Raw genomic sequence first — 16,246 nt, forward strand, 5'->3', positions numbered from 1 at the left:
GCATAAGAGAACGGAGACACCCAGAGGAATAAGCCAACTCTGCACACTTTGCATAAAACAAATGTGCCCTGTGGGTTTCAGAGGAACAGTTATTTTATTGAAGGAAAATGTAGACAATTTGCACACATCTTGGTGTTTAGTTATAATGTAGCTTTTATCTCTTTAGTTGCTTAGGGGACATCTTGAATGTATACAGTATAGATTTTTTGTTTTGTTAAATAAAACGTTTAAATGACATTTTTAAATCCAGTAATATGATAGATTAATATGTACCACCTGCATCAAGCAGGTGGAGCTCTGAGCAAGAACAAGGCCCCTTTGTCTCAAAAAACGGCTTATATGCTAACAGACCAGAGAAGGAGCACACCATTTAGCAAAGATGGCAGCCGCTTAACTAGTGATAGATATTTTGGATAGACCAGGGAAGTCTAAAAAAACCTCTGTTGGGTTTTTATTGCTGTCTGTGTCACTTCTTCTGTTGGATGTAAATCCACTCAAACAGGAATAGAGAGAAAATCTTCACATGGGGTGAAGTTCCAGTGACAACTGGCGACACCTCACTTTGTAGAGTTTTTCTTCAACTTCCTAATGTGTCAACTTGACAAGAAGTCAAGGGAAATCCCCTAAAGCCCCATACACATTATCAGATTTTCTGCTGATTTTTGTCTTCAGATTTACCAAAACCATATAATATGAGGTCAAACCTTAGTTTCAATGTGTATGCAATCAGGCAGGCCCTTGTACTACATGGTTTTGGTAAATCTGAAGACAAAAATCAACAGAAAATTCGATAGTGTGTATGGGGCTTTAAAGTGGTTGCAAACCCTTACAAACCACTTTGACCTACAGGTAAGCCTAGATTGAGGATTACTTGTAGGTCCAAGAAATATCTCCTAAACCTATATGGTTTAGGAGATATTTACCCAAAGACAGGCACCGCTGTCTACGGCGCATGCGCCGTAGACAGCGGCGTGCAGGCGCACTGGGTAAGCCGCAGATCGCGGCGATATGGTGCGAGTGTCGGCTCTTGTGCGCATGCGCGGGAGTGACGTCAATGCTGCTCCGGCGAATCACAGCGCCGGAGCAGCGAGACCCACCACAAGAAGATGGACGCTCGGAACTACAGGGGACAGCGGTGACTTCACTGGCTCCTGTGTCAGGTAAGTGACATATAATGGACTACTATGCGATGCATAGTAGTCCATTATGCTTTACCTTTGCAGGGAATGAAAGAGGAAGTAAACTCATCAGGGTTTACTTCCTCTTTAATGGGACTTTGTTGGCAAAAAAATAAAACTGACAGGGACTTTCAAAATTCCAAACTTTATCCAAAACTAAAAAAAAAATGGCTTTACTAAGACTTTGTTTGCAAAAACACATGAATGCAATGCTTGGTTTTCTTCTCAGAAAGCTTACCATGCTTTCCCAACAGAGCATGATAAAGTAATGTTTATTTGGTAAATAAAGATTTTATACCATGAATTGAATAAATACAAAACCCTTACCGTTTTGTCTGCAGGACAGAAAGTAAAGGGAAATCCCCCTAATATGGCACAGAATTGACACGGTTTTTAAAGTGTGTGCGTGATGGTCAAAATTTAAAATCATATATTTCCACATTGAGTTTAAATTATTTCTAGCCTACTCCTAGTATTCTGAATGCTCTTGAAGTTGAAAACCTACTTTTTGAAAAATCCCACACATTTACTTCCTTTAATGCAGTGACACGTATTCACTATGCCCTGTGAATATGTACTGCTGTGTCACACATTTCAAAGAGCCTGTTGTCTGAGCTACAGAAGTGCTGAAGAGCAGGCGTTTTCAGGAGGCACAGTCAGTACAGGAAATACATTACATCATCACTGCTTGCAGGCAGCAAGTTACCATGGGATATGTAGTCCTTAGAAATCGAAAGTAAACCAAAGGAATGAGCAGAGAAGCTGCAAAACATGCAGGGAATGCAGGAAGTTGTTACTTACAACATGAAAGAAGATTTATCAAGTAAGATTATACTGTATTGCAAAAAATAACTGTCTTTTATACTGTATTGCTATGACAATGCTTATGATCTAAAATTAAAGTGTATGTTGTGACCCTACATTATCCAAAATGGGAGAAAAAAAAGGTTTGGGCTTTAGATTTTATATTTATTTTTAGAAGAGCAGGTTCAAATTCTTCCACATGTGCAAGACTAATAAGAGACAACTGGTATGCAAGAGTTGGTTCTACCCAGAGGCGTAACTAGAACCTTCAGGGCCCCGGTGCAAGAAATCATGGAGGGCCCCTCTGACCTCCAGCCAGGGTCCTTTCCACTGATCCAAGGGGCAGCAGGACCTGGATAGGAGGGGTAACAAATCCCCTCCATTTTTCCACCTGCAGCCACTGAATGCCTATCAGAGGAAGAGAAGGAGAAGCAGACTTTTAGTGGCTGCAGGAGAAAAATGAAGGGGATTTGTTCCTCTAAATGCCCCCCTATCCAGGGGTTCAGGGGCAACATGTGCGCTATTGCAATTGTGCCCCTGGGATGAGTAGCAGCGGTGGGGGATGGGATCAGTGGCAGCAGTGTGGTCGGGGAGGGATAGGATCAGTGGCATTGGTGGTGGTGGTGTGGGATGGTATGAGTGGCAGCAGTGAGGAAGAGATTGGATCAGTGGCAGTGGTGGTGGGGTGGGATCAGTGGCAGCAGTGGTGGTTGGGTGGGGATGGGATCAGTGGCAGCGGTGGTGGTGGGGGGGGTGGGATGATTGCCAGCTGTGAGGGGGGATTGGATCAGTGGCAAGGGTTGTGGTTGGAGGGGATTGAATGGGATGAGTGGCAGAGGTGGTGGGGGAATGAGATTAGTGACAAAGGTGATGGTTAGAGGGGGGTGGGATAAGTGGCAGCGGTGGGGGGCATTGGATGAAATGAGTGGCAGCAGTGGTTGGAGGATGGGATCCATGGCGAGGCTGGTAAATGGGGGGTGGGATGGGATGAGTGGTGGGGAGGGCAGTGGCAGCAGTGGTGTGGGGGTTTCAGTGGTGGTGGTGTGGGGGGTATCAATGGCAGTAGTGGTGATGTGCGGGGGTATCAGTGGCAGTAGTGGTGGTGTGGGGGGGTATCAGTGGCAGTAGTGGTGGTGTGGGGGGGTATCAGTGGCAGTAGTGGTGGTGTGGGGGGTATCAGTGGCAGTAGTGGTGGTGAGGTGTGTATCAGTGGCAGTAGTGGTGGTGAGGGGTGTATCAGTGGCAGTAGTGGTGGTGGTGTGGGGGGTATCAGTGGCGGTAGTGGTGGTGTGGGGGGTATCAGTGGCAGTAGTGGTGGTGGTGGTGTGGGGGGTATCAGTGGCAGTAGTGGTGGTGAGTGAGGGGGTATCAGTGACAGTAGTGGTGATGGCGGTGTGGGGGGTATCAGTGGCAATAGTGGTGGTGGTGTGGGGGGTATCAGTGGCAGTAGTGGTGGTGAGTGAGGGGTGTATCAGTGGCAGTAGTGGTGGTGAGTGCGGGGGGTATCAGTGACAGTAGTGGTGGTGGTGAGTGAGGGGGGCATCAGTGACAGTAGTGGTGATGGCGGTGTGGGGGGTATCAGTGGCAATAGTGGTGGTGGTGTGGGGGGTATCAGTGGCAGTGGTGGTGGTGAGTGAGGGGGGTATCAGTGGCAGTGGTGGTGGTGAGTGAGGGGGGTATCAGTGGCAGTAGTGGTGGTGGTGAGTGAGGGGGGTATCAGTGGCAGTAGTGGTGGTGGTGAGTGAGGGGGGTATCAGTGGCAGTGGTGGTGGTGAGTGAGGGGGGTATCAGTGGCAGTGGTGGTGGTGAGTGAGGGGGGTATCAGTGGCAGTGGTGGTGGTGAGTGAGGGGGGTATCAGTGGCAGTAGTGGTGGTGAGTGAGGGGGGTATCAGTGACAGTAGTGGTGATGGCGGTGTGGGGGGTATCAGTGGCAATAGTGGTGGTGGTGAGTGAGGGGGGTATCAGTGGCAGTAGTGGTGGTGGTGGTGAGTGAGGGGGGGTATCAGTGGCAGTAGTGGTGGTGGTGAGTGAGGGGGGGTATCAGTGGCAGTAATGGTGGTGGTGAGTGAGGGGGGTATCAGTGGCAGTAGTGGTGGTGGTGGTGAGTGAGGGGGGTATCAGTGGCAGTAGTGGTGAGTGAGGGGGGTATCAGTGGCAGTAGTGGTGGTGAGTGAGGGGGGTATCAGTGGCAGTGGTGGTGGTGAGTGAGGGGGGTATCAGTGACAGTAGTGGTGATGGCGGTGTGGGGGGTATCAGTGGCAATAGTGGTGGTGGTGTGTGTGGGGGTATAAGTGCAGTGGCGGGGGTGTGTGTGGGGGGGTATAAGTGCAGTGGTGGTGTGTGTGGGGGGGGGGTATAAGTGCAGTGGTGGTGTGTGTGGGGGGGGGGTATAAGTGCAGTGGTGGTGTGTGTGTGGGGGGTATAAGTGCAGTGGTGGTGTGTGTGTGGGGGGTATAAGTGCAGTGGTGGTGGTGTGTGTGTGGGGGGTATAAGTGCAGTGGTGGTGGTGTGTGTGTGGGGGGTATAAGTGCAGTGGTGGTGGTGTGTGTGTGGGGGGTATAAGTGCAGTGGTGGTGGTGTGTGTGTGGGGGGTATAAGTGCAGTGGTGGTGGTGTGTGTGTGGGGGGTATAAGTGCAATGGTGGTGGTGGTGTGTGTGGGGAATCAGTGGCAATGTTGATATTGAGAGATGGTGCTACTCACTTCCAGATCACTGGGTTCCCCCTCCTTGCTGTGAGTACGCTCGAGTGCAGGCGGAGCCGGAGAAGATGGGCGGGGACTGTGCCCGTGAGAGCACTGCAGGCGGAGCCGGAAAAGATGGGCGGGGACTGTGCCCGTGAGAGCACTGCAGGCGGAGCCGGAAAAGATGGGCGGGGACTGTGCCCGTGAGAGCACTGCAGGCGGAGCCGGAGACGATGGGCGGGGACTGTGCCCCGGAGAGCACTGCAGGCGGAGCCGGAGAAGATGGGCGGGGATTGTGCCCGTGAATGCGGGAGGAGAGGGTGGGTGGAGCAGCTGGAGAGAATGGGCGGAGCAGACGGAGAGGATGGGCGGAGCAGAGGCAGACTCCCCGTAAATGACCAGTACTATATCTGGGGCAGCGGCGGGCCCCCTACATTGGCAGAACTCAGGGGCCCAGTCGCAAATGCGACTGGTGCGACCCTGATAATTCCGCCACTGGTTCTACCTAATATATTTACAAGCTGGCCCAGAATTATGGAACATCTGATTGGGTTATGGCCCAGGAATCCAACCTTTGTTTCATTTAATTAAAAAAAATTATTTTGAATAATATGCTTTACAATGTGAGGGCAGATAGTACAGATACAATTCAATACAGGAGGATTTAGAAGACCCTGTTCGATACAATCACTTACAATCTAAAAGGGAGGGTCAAGTGATACAAAAGGAAATAACTGTGGGGATGAGCTGATGGACAAAAAAATAGAACAGTTGTTAGGTGGAGACAAGATAGGCTTCTCTGAAGAGAAAAATATTCAGGAATCGCCTAAAAGTGGATAGAGTAGGAGATAGTTGAACAGATTGGGGTAGGGAATTCCAAAGGATGGGAGAAGCTCGGGAGAAGTCCTGGAGGTGACAAGGGAACTAGAGAGCAGGGGGTCTTGGGAGGAACAAAGAACAATTTGGTTGGTATTTTGAGACTAGCTTAATGATGTAGCTGGGGGAAAGTTGTGGATGGCTTTGTAAGTATTGTTAGTATTTTGAATTTGTTGGGTGAGTGGCAGCCAATGGAGAGATTAGCAGAGAGGGCTAGCAGATGCTGAGTGGTTTGTTAGGTGAATGAATCTGGCAGCAGCATTCATAATGGACTGAATAGGGGATAGCCTATGTAAAGGTAAGCCAATGAAGGAGTTGCAGTAGTCGAAGCGAGAAATAACCAGGGAGTGCATTAGGAGCTTTGTGGTGTCATTGGTTAGGCAGGGGCATATTATGGAGATGTTGTGGGGTTGATGCGGCAAGCTTTGGAAAGTGATTGGATGTGGGTTGGAAAGGAGAGTTTAGAGTCCAGGGCTACACCTAGCACTCTGGTATGTGGGGATGGGTTAATGGTTGTGCCATTGATCTTGACAGTGAAGTCACAGGAAGGAAATATATTATGAGCTTGGGTTTCGAAAGGTTGAGTTTGAGGAAGTGGTGTGACATCCAGACTGATATGTCGGTCAGTAGATAAGTAATGCATGAGTAATGCATGAGGAGACTGATGTTGTAAGCTGAGGGGTAGAGAGATGGATTGAGTGTGGTCGCCATATAAATTATATTGAAAGCCATGGGAAGCTATCAGCTGACCCAGGGAGGAGGTCTAGATTGAGAATAGGAGAGGTCCAAGAACAGAACCTTGGGTAACCCCAATGGAGAGGAGGAAGTAGAATTGTAAGTGGCACTGAAGGTGATAATTAGGATGAGAGCCAACGAAGACCACAGACACACAGAGACCAAAGGAGTAATGTTTTTTGAGGGGGAGGGGATGGTCAACTGTATCAGGCAACCGAAAGGTCCAGAAGTAGGAGTACAAAATAGTGTTGATTGGATTTTGCTGTTAGTAAATCGTTTGTGAGTTTTAGAAGAGCAATTTCTGTGGAATGTTTAGGGTGAAATCCAGACTAGGGGATCTAGAAGGTTATTCTTAATGAGGTGGTCACTTAGTAGGTTGTAGATCAGACGTTCAAGGAATTTGGAGGAGAAGGGGAGCAAAGAGATGGGACGTAGGTTGTTAAGATTGATGGGGTCCAAGGAAGGCTATTTAAGTATGGGGGTGACTAGTGCATGATTTAGAGAGTTGGGGAAGATACAAGAAGAGATGGAGAGATGGATGATGTGGTTTTGAGAGTGTAGGATAGAGTCAGAGGGTGACCGTATTATTTGAGAGGGAACAATGTCCAGGGGACAGGGGGTTAGGTGGGCAACCTTCTCTATAGTAGCAGGGTTGAATATGGGAGGTGTTGATTGTACCTGTGGACATGGGGTGCTAAGTGGTATGGGTGTCTGTAGAGTGGAGATTTTATCTCAAATTGAATCAATCTTATTTTTCAAGTGAGTGGCGATCTTCTGGGCAGTGAGTGAGTTGGTGAGTGGAGGCAGTGGAGGACACAGTAGAGAGTTAAAGGTAGAGAAGAGTTGATGGAGACTGGATGAGAAGGTGTCAATGAGAGTGATAAAATAGGTCTGCTGTGCAGTGTGGAGGCAAGAATTGTAATTTTGGAGGGCAGATTTATATTGGTTGACGTCTTTCTGAGACCTAAGCTGTGTACATACGATCAGATTTTCCGACGGGAAATGTATGATGACAGGCTGTTGGCGTAAAAACCGACCATTTGTATGCTCCATTGGACAAGTGTTGTCAGATTTTCCACAGACAAATGTTGGATGGCAGGTTTTAAAATTTTCCTTGGACAAATGTCTGTTGTCTGATCTTCCGAGCATGTGTTCGCTAGTCCGCCGGACAAAAGTCCAAAGTACAAACAAGCAATGCTGAGAAGCAAGGGTGAGCCAGAAACAATCGGTCTTGTAAACTAGCGTTCGTAATGGAGAATTAACATTCGTGACATGGCAGATTTTGAAATCTCAAAATGCAGTGCACATTCTCTTCTTCTTTAATGGAATAATAATAATAAAGCTGCTTTGCTGGTGATACTGATGGAGTTATTGCAAACAAATTTTCAAAGGCTTTTTTTATCTCGTGATATCAAGAATAATCTTCTTTTTTTTTGGACAAGTTACCACAACACCATTATCCCGTAGTTTTTGAGATCAAAGATACAACTATGTTGGTGTCCCTTGTCAATTTTACATTGTGCCTACTCCCAAACTGTCATTTTAACACACATAGCCAAGTATTCTCAGCAATTCACAATTTTTTTATTGTGCATTAAAAATAGAAAACAAATAAAATTAGACATGCTATCTGCCAATAGAACTTAACCAAAAAGTGCATTCTATGCATCCAAAAATATAGAAAATATAACAAATTAAATCATTATTATTCAACCAAATAAAATAAAAGCCTCATGCATGTCTCCTGCTTCTTAACCACTTTAGCCCTGGTTGATTTGGCTGCTGCCCGGGCCGTTTTTTGCGATTCGGCACTATCGCTTTAACTGACAATTGCTCGTGTGACTCTGCGCTTAAACAAAATTGATGTCCTTTTTTCCCCACAAATAGAGCTTTCTTTTGGTGGTATTTTATTGACTCTGCGGTTTTGATTTTTTGCGCTATAAACAAAAAAGTGCGACCATTTGGAAAAAAACACAATATGTTGTACTTTTTGCTATAATGAATGGCCCCATTTTTTTTAAAAAAAAGCTATTTTTTTCTCAGTTTAGGCCGATATGTATTCTTCTACATATTTTTGGTTAAAAAAAAATTGCAATAAGCGTATATTGATTGGTTTGCACAAAAGTTATAGCGTCTACAAAATAGGATATAGATTTATAACATATTATTTTTTTTTTTTTACTAGTAATGGAGATCTGAGATTTTTATCGGGACTGCAACATTATGGCAGACACATCGGACACTTTTTGACACATTTTTGGGACCATTGGCATTTATACAGAAATCAGTGCTATAAAGATGCACTGATTACTGTAAAAATGTCACTGGCAGAGAAGGGGTTAACGCTAGGGGGCAATCATGGGGTTAACTCTGTTCCCTGTGTGTGTTTCTAACTATAGGGGGAGGGGACTGACCTAGAGGAAATGACAGATCGTGATTCCTAGCTATTAGGAACTCACGATCTGTCTCTCCGGACAGAACAGTGATTTGTATGTTTACACACACACGTCCCTGTTCTGCCTCACATGCCCGCGATCAGTTGTCAGCCACTAGCATCAGCATCCCCACAGTGCAGTGTGCGTGTGCCTGCTATCCCAATCCTACGAGCCGACGTATAGCTACGATGGCTCGTGGGATCGTACTGACCTGCCGCAGTATAATGGCGGCGGCTGGTCGGCAAGCGGTTAATATAGGGGGTCAACAATGCCAAGAGTTGGTGAAAGCAGGGGTCCGTCATCTGGAGATAATTCCGAAAATCATCTGGATTATTCTCCTGGAGCTCCCGCAGCAAAGACATATGACATAATTGGTCACGATTAATAAAACAACCAATTTTTGGTCCAAGAACTTCTCCTCCTCCTCCTGGACTGGACTTGGGTCAAAGCAATAACTCCAAGGCCAATCGTAAATAAATCATTATCTCCTCTGATCCCGCAACATGACTGGTTGATGAATGGTCATTCAGAAACTAACTGAAAAGCACTAAATGAAAAGCGCGATTTCTAAATAGACCATCGATGTAATGATCGGCTAATCACAAAGAAATTTTGTTGGTTTTACTAGTAATATACTCTACCACTGACCTCAATTATACTTTGTTATATTTTAATATGATACTCCTGTTCAAATGTTAGTATTATTGTACAATTGTTATATCTAAGATCCAATAAAAGCTTATTGTTTATAAAAGCGCGAATCCACGCTCACCAGACTTCTACTAACACGAAATTAGCAGAAGGCGCTAAAGAGCTGAAAAACCACTTAGTAGGTCACAACGTTTGTGTTTGTAGACCGAAAATTCCTTGCCGTTTTGTATGCAAGACAAAATCCAGGCACACGCCATCAGACAAAAGTCCAAGGTTTTGTCCGCAGAAAATCCAGTCATGTGTACGAGGCTTAAATCTTGCACTACAGACTCTTTAAGAGTGCGGCTAGGTTTTTTGAGACTTCTGGTATCATCCATTTGCCAGAGTTGTAGGGGTCAGCCCTGATTCTGTGTGTAGTGGGTGGGGGGGGGGGGGGGGTGAGCTTGCGCAGGGGACAGGGATCTATTGTAGACAGAAGTGGCTAGATTGGGGCAGGACAGTGTTTTTGTCATGAAGGAGGTCAGTAGCAGAATAGAGAAGACAAGGGTTGAAGTGGTGAAGGTTTCTATGGGTACCTAGGATAGATGTTTTGAGGAAGAGGTGGTGGAAGACAGGGAGAGCGTGAAACTTATAAGGTGGTGGTCAGAGAGAGGAAAGGATTGTTGGAGAGGTTGCAAGGAGGGCATAGGTAGGAGCATACAGGGTCAAGGGTGTTGCCATCAGAGTGTGTAGAAGCCTGTACCCAGTGCTTCAGTGGCAGCAGGTGGTAGTAAGGATGGCTGCATTGCATCTCCTTTAGCTGAAATAACATGGATTCTTTCTTTATATAATTACCGTATGTAAATGAAGAAGTTCAATGATCTTTACCTGAGTCTACTTCTGCTATGTGTTATGGTCTCAGACCAAGCAGAATATAGGGCTAGATGCTGACAGTACAGAACCTGAATAGGCCAGTGACTACAATCTTTTGTGCGGTGGGGGTGTTCAGCACAAGGGCTCCACCAATCTTGTGGTTTTATTTTTTGAGTGCTCTAAAATTATGACAAATAAATTGGTGGCTGCGGACTACTGTGCATACAAGCCCCTAAATAATGTATATCTAAAAGAGGCATCTCTGTGCACCGTTTATATCCTTCTCAGAATTGTTCCATTGTGAAAACATAGTATCTAGTATACCTCAACTGTGTTTTATAGATTTGAATTTTCTCCTCTAAAACAGTGTTAACGTTGGTTGTGGGCCTGCAGAAGAGCGTGTGTTACTTACAGGACTCCATGCGGTAGCAGACATCTACTGTGAAAATTGCAAAACTACACTGGGCTGGAAATATGTGAGTAGGCTTGCGTTAGTTACATGTTTGTTCACTAGGTTGCCTATGATTGTGTTGTACTTCTATTAAAACTGTCTTTAAATGGGTGGTGACTATGCTAAATGTAACATTTAATGTGAAAATGTCAGGGATCATAAGTTGGTGGCTAATACCTTTTTTAGTTTTGCCTGGAAATCTTCTAATTTCCAACAAAGAATAACAATTCATAGCTTCATAGTTAGTAAGGTTGAATAAAGACACCAGTCCATCCAGTTCAACCTGAGTGAGTGTCTACAATTGCCCTTATCCCTGCACACTCACATTGGTCCCTACCCTCAAGGAGCCCACAATCCAAGGTCCCCATTCATATACTAGGGCCAATTTCGGACAGAAGCCAATTAACCTACCTGCATGTCTTTGGATTGTGGGAGGAAACCGTAATACCCGGAGGAAACCCACGCAGGCACAGGGAGAACATGCAAACTCCAGGCAGGTAGTGTCGTGGTTGGGATTCGAACCAGCGACCCTTTTTACTGCTAAATTATGAACACCTATGAAATGTATTTTCTTAAGAAGCAAGAACAGTTTTATAGCACGTAGTCTAGTTGTGAAGGGAGGGGGGTGGTGTTGCGCTACCTCTAGTATATTTTTGTTGGTATATTACCACGGTATTGCCAAAATATTAGTTATATATCCAGCAATTAACGATAAAGTGCATTGAGTGCAAAAATCAGTGAATGATCTTAAATTAATTAAATAGGTGTGTTTAGAAAAGCATAATAGTTTTAGAACAACAAAAGACAAAGTAGACAATCTCTAAACAGCAAAAATAAAAAATAAAATTATAGCTAAAAGGTGACTATATCACTTGTGCAATATATATAAAATATAGGTGAATGGTTCATGAGGTGATAGATATGCAAACGAATAAAGCAAAATTGACTCAAAATATATAAATAACGTATACACAGATAATTCGACTAGCTACATAAATATACAGTGCGGTATTGAATTTTAGTCCTTGATCCAGTGTGCAAATATTGGTGCAAAAGTGCTTCGCTGGAACACTGTGTATAACTATCTTGGTATTAAAGTGACACTGTGCCTTTAAGTGCAGGAAATAAGTTAGATCTTCAGTGTCATAGACACCCGTGGAAAAAATGGGTGATTACCTTACTGCTGTAAGGTATACAGCGTGTAGCAGAGTAATCTTTAGGAGGAGGGGGGAGTCCCTTCAGCTCGGTTCAATCCTGGACTTTCATTCACTTTTAAGTGGAGCCAGGGGGATGGGGGGGAAGAGGGGTGGGAGTAATCCTTTTCTTCCTCTCTTTCACTGGGTGCCTCGGATCATATCATTCTCAGTATGCATTTAAAAGAGATAAAACAGGCCCACCATGGTGTAGTATTTTAAATGAAAAAGATACTGTTATTTAGATTTGTTAAAAACACTCACATTTCTGTAGAATAAAAAAGCGTTGTATAAACGAGCGCCGAGCTCGTATCTCAATGCCTGAGCGTCTGTTCTGGTGTCTTAGTTAGCCTCGGGTCCTACGCGTTACGTCACGGCACGTGACTTCAACTGGGATCCCTATACTTTATATATATTGCACAAGTGATATAGTCACCTTTTAGCTATAATTTTATTTTTATTTTTGCTGTTTAGAGATTGTCTACTTTGTCTTTTGTTGTTCTAAAACTATTATGCTTTTCTAAACACACCTATTTAATTAATTTAAGATCATTCACTGATTTTTGCACTCAATGCACTTTATCGTTAATTGCTGGATATATAACTAATATTTTGGCAATACCGTGGTAATATACCAAAAAAATATACTAGAGGTAGCGCAACACCAACCCCCTCCCTTCACAAACTACACAAATTTGGACACGAGTTTGGTCCATACGGTGGATGCAGCACCCATTACTTTGTATACATCACAAATTCCTTTTAGCGCAGGAGTACCCACCCTACACGTAGTCTAGTTGGCTCAAATTTAAACTCCCCAGGCATCTACAAAAACTTTGACCCACGTTTACACAATAAGCTCACCTTCCCCCCGTAACAGCAGGCGGTGGATACTCCCCCTGCACCCGCTGTTAGAATATAAAAACAAGGCCATGCGGGGCTCCGCCCACAAAGTTTTGTGAATGAATGAAATACAAGCACCTTTGGCCTGTGACTGCTTGTAGTTCTTAAGAAACTGCAAGGGCGCTGGTGAGTGTTCTCATAGTCCATTGATTCTTCCTGCCATTCAGTAACTGCCTGCCTGTATCCATATCAGAGGTACATGCAGACAGTCTACTGTGAGTTAATTTTTTTTTACCTGCAATAATGTGCATTTATTTATTTATATTAAAGGTAAACTTAGCCTTTAACTCTTTTGCTGCCACTGATGTATATCATATGCTGGCAGCAAGGGGGGTTATACAAAGCAGACAGAAATGCGTGGAAGCCCAGCTTCACATTGGAGCAATTTGAGAGATCAAATCGCATGAGAAGTCGCAGCCTATTGACGGCAATAGCACTGTTCCAATCGGTGCGACACTGATTTTACATTGCCGCACCGATTTGCAAAAGTAGTTCCTGCACTACTTTTGCCGATTTCAGGTGTGACTTCAATAGACATCTGTGTATGAAGCCACACAGATGTCTATCAAGTAGTGCCTGAAATCGCGCTGACCTTGCTACTTTGAAATTGTGCTACTTCACTTGAAAATAGCATCAATTTGAACCAGGGCAAAATCTGACAAACCAGCTGTCATGTGGAGGTAATGGAATGACTGTACCCCCTGGTAATATGGGCCCCCTTGACATGGCTGGTGTGGCTGAGTAGTGGGGAGAAGGGAGAGGCTGGGGAAGCTAATTGAGTTTATTAGCTTCAGTGAAAGGCAAGGTGAGACCTCAAATAGAGATCAAATAGACTTGCTGTGAAGGATTGATAACATCACATTCCTCTGATGGCAACACCCCTTCATTACCACCCAATAATGCTGATGAAGCGAGTAGGATAGATGGCATACTGATAATATGGATGATGCAAAAGGTACACATATTTTTAAAGTGTTACTAAACCTAGGATCTGGCATTCACTTTATCTGGTCTCCCACACTATACAGAACTTGGAAATGCAATTATTTTAGTAAATATAAACTGCTAAATACCTTTTCTCATCAGCAGTATATAGCAGTCTTGTGACTTCTATCAGTATCTGATACAACTTGTAAGAGGAGTTTTCATTCTCCTCTAACTGTCCTATGAGGCTACAGTACTCCTGACCCTCTGTCTGGATAGTGCTGATTGGCCCTATGCCAATAACATGCACCCTCCCAGAAAAAAGAAAAAATCTCTAGCAATACTCATTAAACTGAGCAAGTGCAGAGTGCTCCGTGTGCCTCCTGTGCTATTAGGAGATGGATTGGGGACTGTGGAGGAAGGGGAGGATCAGAGAAGACAGGATCAATGCCGAGGATAACTCCTTAGGTTCCACAGTGAGTATAACTAGCATGCTTTACTACATATACAGACTGATTTAATTGTTGTGGGTTTAATAACACTTTAAGGCTGGGTTCACACTTGCTGCAGCCGTGGCTCACAGCAGAGGTCCAGCGTGTCCCTGTGCACTGATTTCAGGTGCGAATCTAGTCTGAATTTTTGCCTGAATTCGCACCTGATTTGGAGCCAGACACACGGGACCCCTTTCCTATGCAGATCGTGGCCACCCACCCCAGGGGCGTGTAACCTTGCTCCATTGAGAGCCAGGCACACTCTCCTGTCTTGAGAATTGGATGCGGAAAAAACCCACATCCAATTATGCATAAGCGTGAACCTGGCCTTAGTATGCATAATGGCACTATTTTTTTTCCCTGCAGTGTCAGTATATTTGTATTAAAAAAATATTTTTCTTCCCCTTAAGGCTGGGTTCACACTATTGTGAATTGGATGGGGTGGTTTGGTCCACATCCAATTCGTGAAGTCAGTTCACACATCTCAGCAGAGCGGTGCAAATTGCACAGGAGCCCTGTGCGTCTTTTGGTCCGTTTCAGGTCCAAATTCAGGCCAAAATTCAGCCTGAAATGGGACCTGATTCAGTGAATGGAGATGCACCAGACTCCTGCTGTGAGCCGCTGCGTTCTATAGTGTGAACCCAGCCATAGGCATTCATTTTTATAAGCCGTTTATACAGATGGCAATGTAATGTACAATGTTCACATGCTTAATGGTCAGAATTTTTTGGTAACTTCTCTTTCTTGTCCATAGGAACACGCCTTTGAAAGCAGCCAAAAGTATAAAGAAGGCAAATACATCATTGAATTAGCTCACATGATCAAAGATAATGGCTGGGACTGAAGAGATGCACAGAAGCCTAAAAAAAAAACATCCAGCCGAACGTGTTATCCTTAGAATGAGCGAGTAACTGAGTGCTTGGTTTCATATGATTCAGAGGCTGTGCCGCATGGAGCATCCTCTCACCCTTAATCCATCATTCTTGGTGAATGGCCTCTAAACTTCTGACACTCTGTCTCTTTGCTTTGTATTCCTTTTGTGAGTTGCCCTCGGCCTCGTGCTCTTTTGTAGAGTTGGCTAAAGAAAAGCATCAGGAGCCTCATAGCCCAGCCAGTTCTTTAAATGTTAGAGTTGATTTAAAGCTGTGCATAACACGATGTAAAAGAAGTGGCATACGGGGGTCGTCCTGTAGAACAGAGGGGAGGTTTTGTCATTACATGGTGGGAGGGACATACGATGATGATGTCCTAAAATTTAAGTTATGAAACATGTTTCTTACAAGAGGAAAATACCTCACTATTACTTTTGGATAATGTGCGTGATTACCCTAGACAAACTGGGTTCATAATTTATACCTTGAAGAAACCAAAAATACCCAGATTAGAAGATTGTTTCATGAAATCTTTAGCCATATAGTGGTACTTGGTAATTCTTTTTCTTACAAATCAGCTGATACTCTAAATTTGTATGGTCCTGATTATAGGACCATCGTTGGTTTAGGCCCCTTTTACACTGCCGCAACTTGAAAGTCGCGCAATTTTGACGCGATTTTAGGGAATGCCTGTGTAAATTTGAGGTCTGTGGACCTCAAGTCGCATCAAAGTCAGACCAAAGTAGTACAGGGACTACTTTTGAAGTCGGTGCGACTTGAAGTCACACAGATGTGAATGTTTATCATTGGGAATCATGGGGTATGACTTTTCGTGTGACTCTGATGTTCAAAGTCGCACATGTGCAAAAGGGGCCTTACTGAAAGGATCATTACTTTTTTTTTTTTTTTTCAGAAAAACTGATTTCATATTGCACCAATATTCCCTGACAAAATTGTGATCATATACAGGACTTTCAATGTTTAACAGTCAAGGTGCACATTTCTTATGTCTGCCCTGGCACCGCTGATTCAAACCAGTCAAGTGTCCCAGGCATTTTAATGTCCATATTGGACATGTAACACCTATTTTGTTTAGTGTTTTTTTTTGTTTTTTTTCTTTTTTTTAAGAGCATAGTGGTGGCTCTTGTTTTCTTTTGTAAAATTGGTGCAGAAGGGCATATATGTTGAGATGCTTCAGT

At 44.3% G+C, this 16,246-nt stretch overlaps 1 protein-coding gene across 2 annotated transcripts in view; it reads left to right on the top strand.

The window, feature by feature from the left end:
- YPEL2 (yippee like 2) overlaps positions 1-15,191 on the top strand; it is a 111,148-nt gene extending 95,957 nt beyond the window's left edge. For both annotated transcript variants that reach the window (XM_077482099.1, XM_077482098.1), the window contains 2 exons: positions 10,581-10,689; positions 14,930-15,191. In XM_077482099.1, coding sequence (XP_077338225.1) covers positions 10,581-10,689; positions 14,930-15,019 — 199 coding nt within the window. In that variant the 3' untranslated portion in view covers positions 15,020-15,191. The remainder of the gene's footprint in view (positions 1-10,580; positions 10,690-14,929) is intronic.
- The last annotated feature ends 1,055 nt before the right edge of the window (positions 15,192-16,246 follow it).

This window comes from Lithobates pipiens, unplaced genomic scaffold, assembly GCF_037356315.1.
Source record: "Lithobates pipiens isolate NorthernLeopardFrog02 unplaced genomic scaffold, aLitPip1_a1.2 Scaffold_16, whole genome shotgun sequence".
Taxonomy (NCBI): Eukaryota; Metazoa; Chordata; class Amphibia; order Anura; family Ranidae; genus Lithobates; species Lithobates pipiens.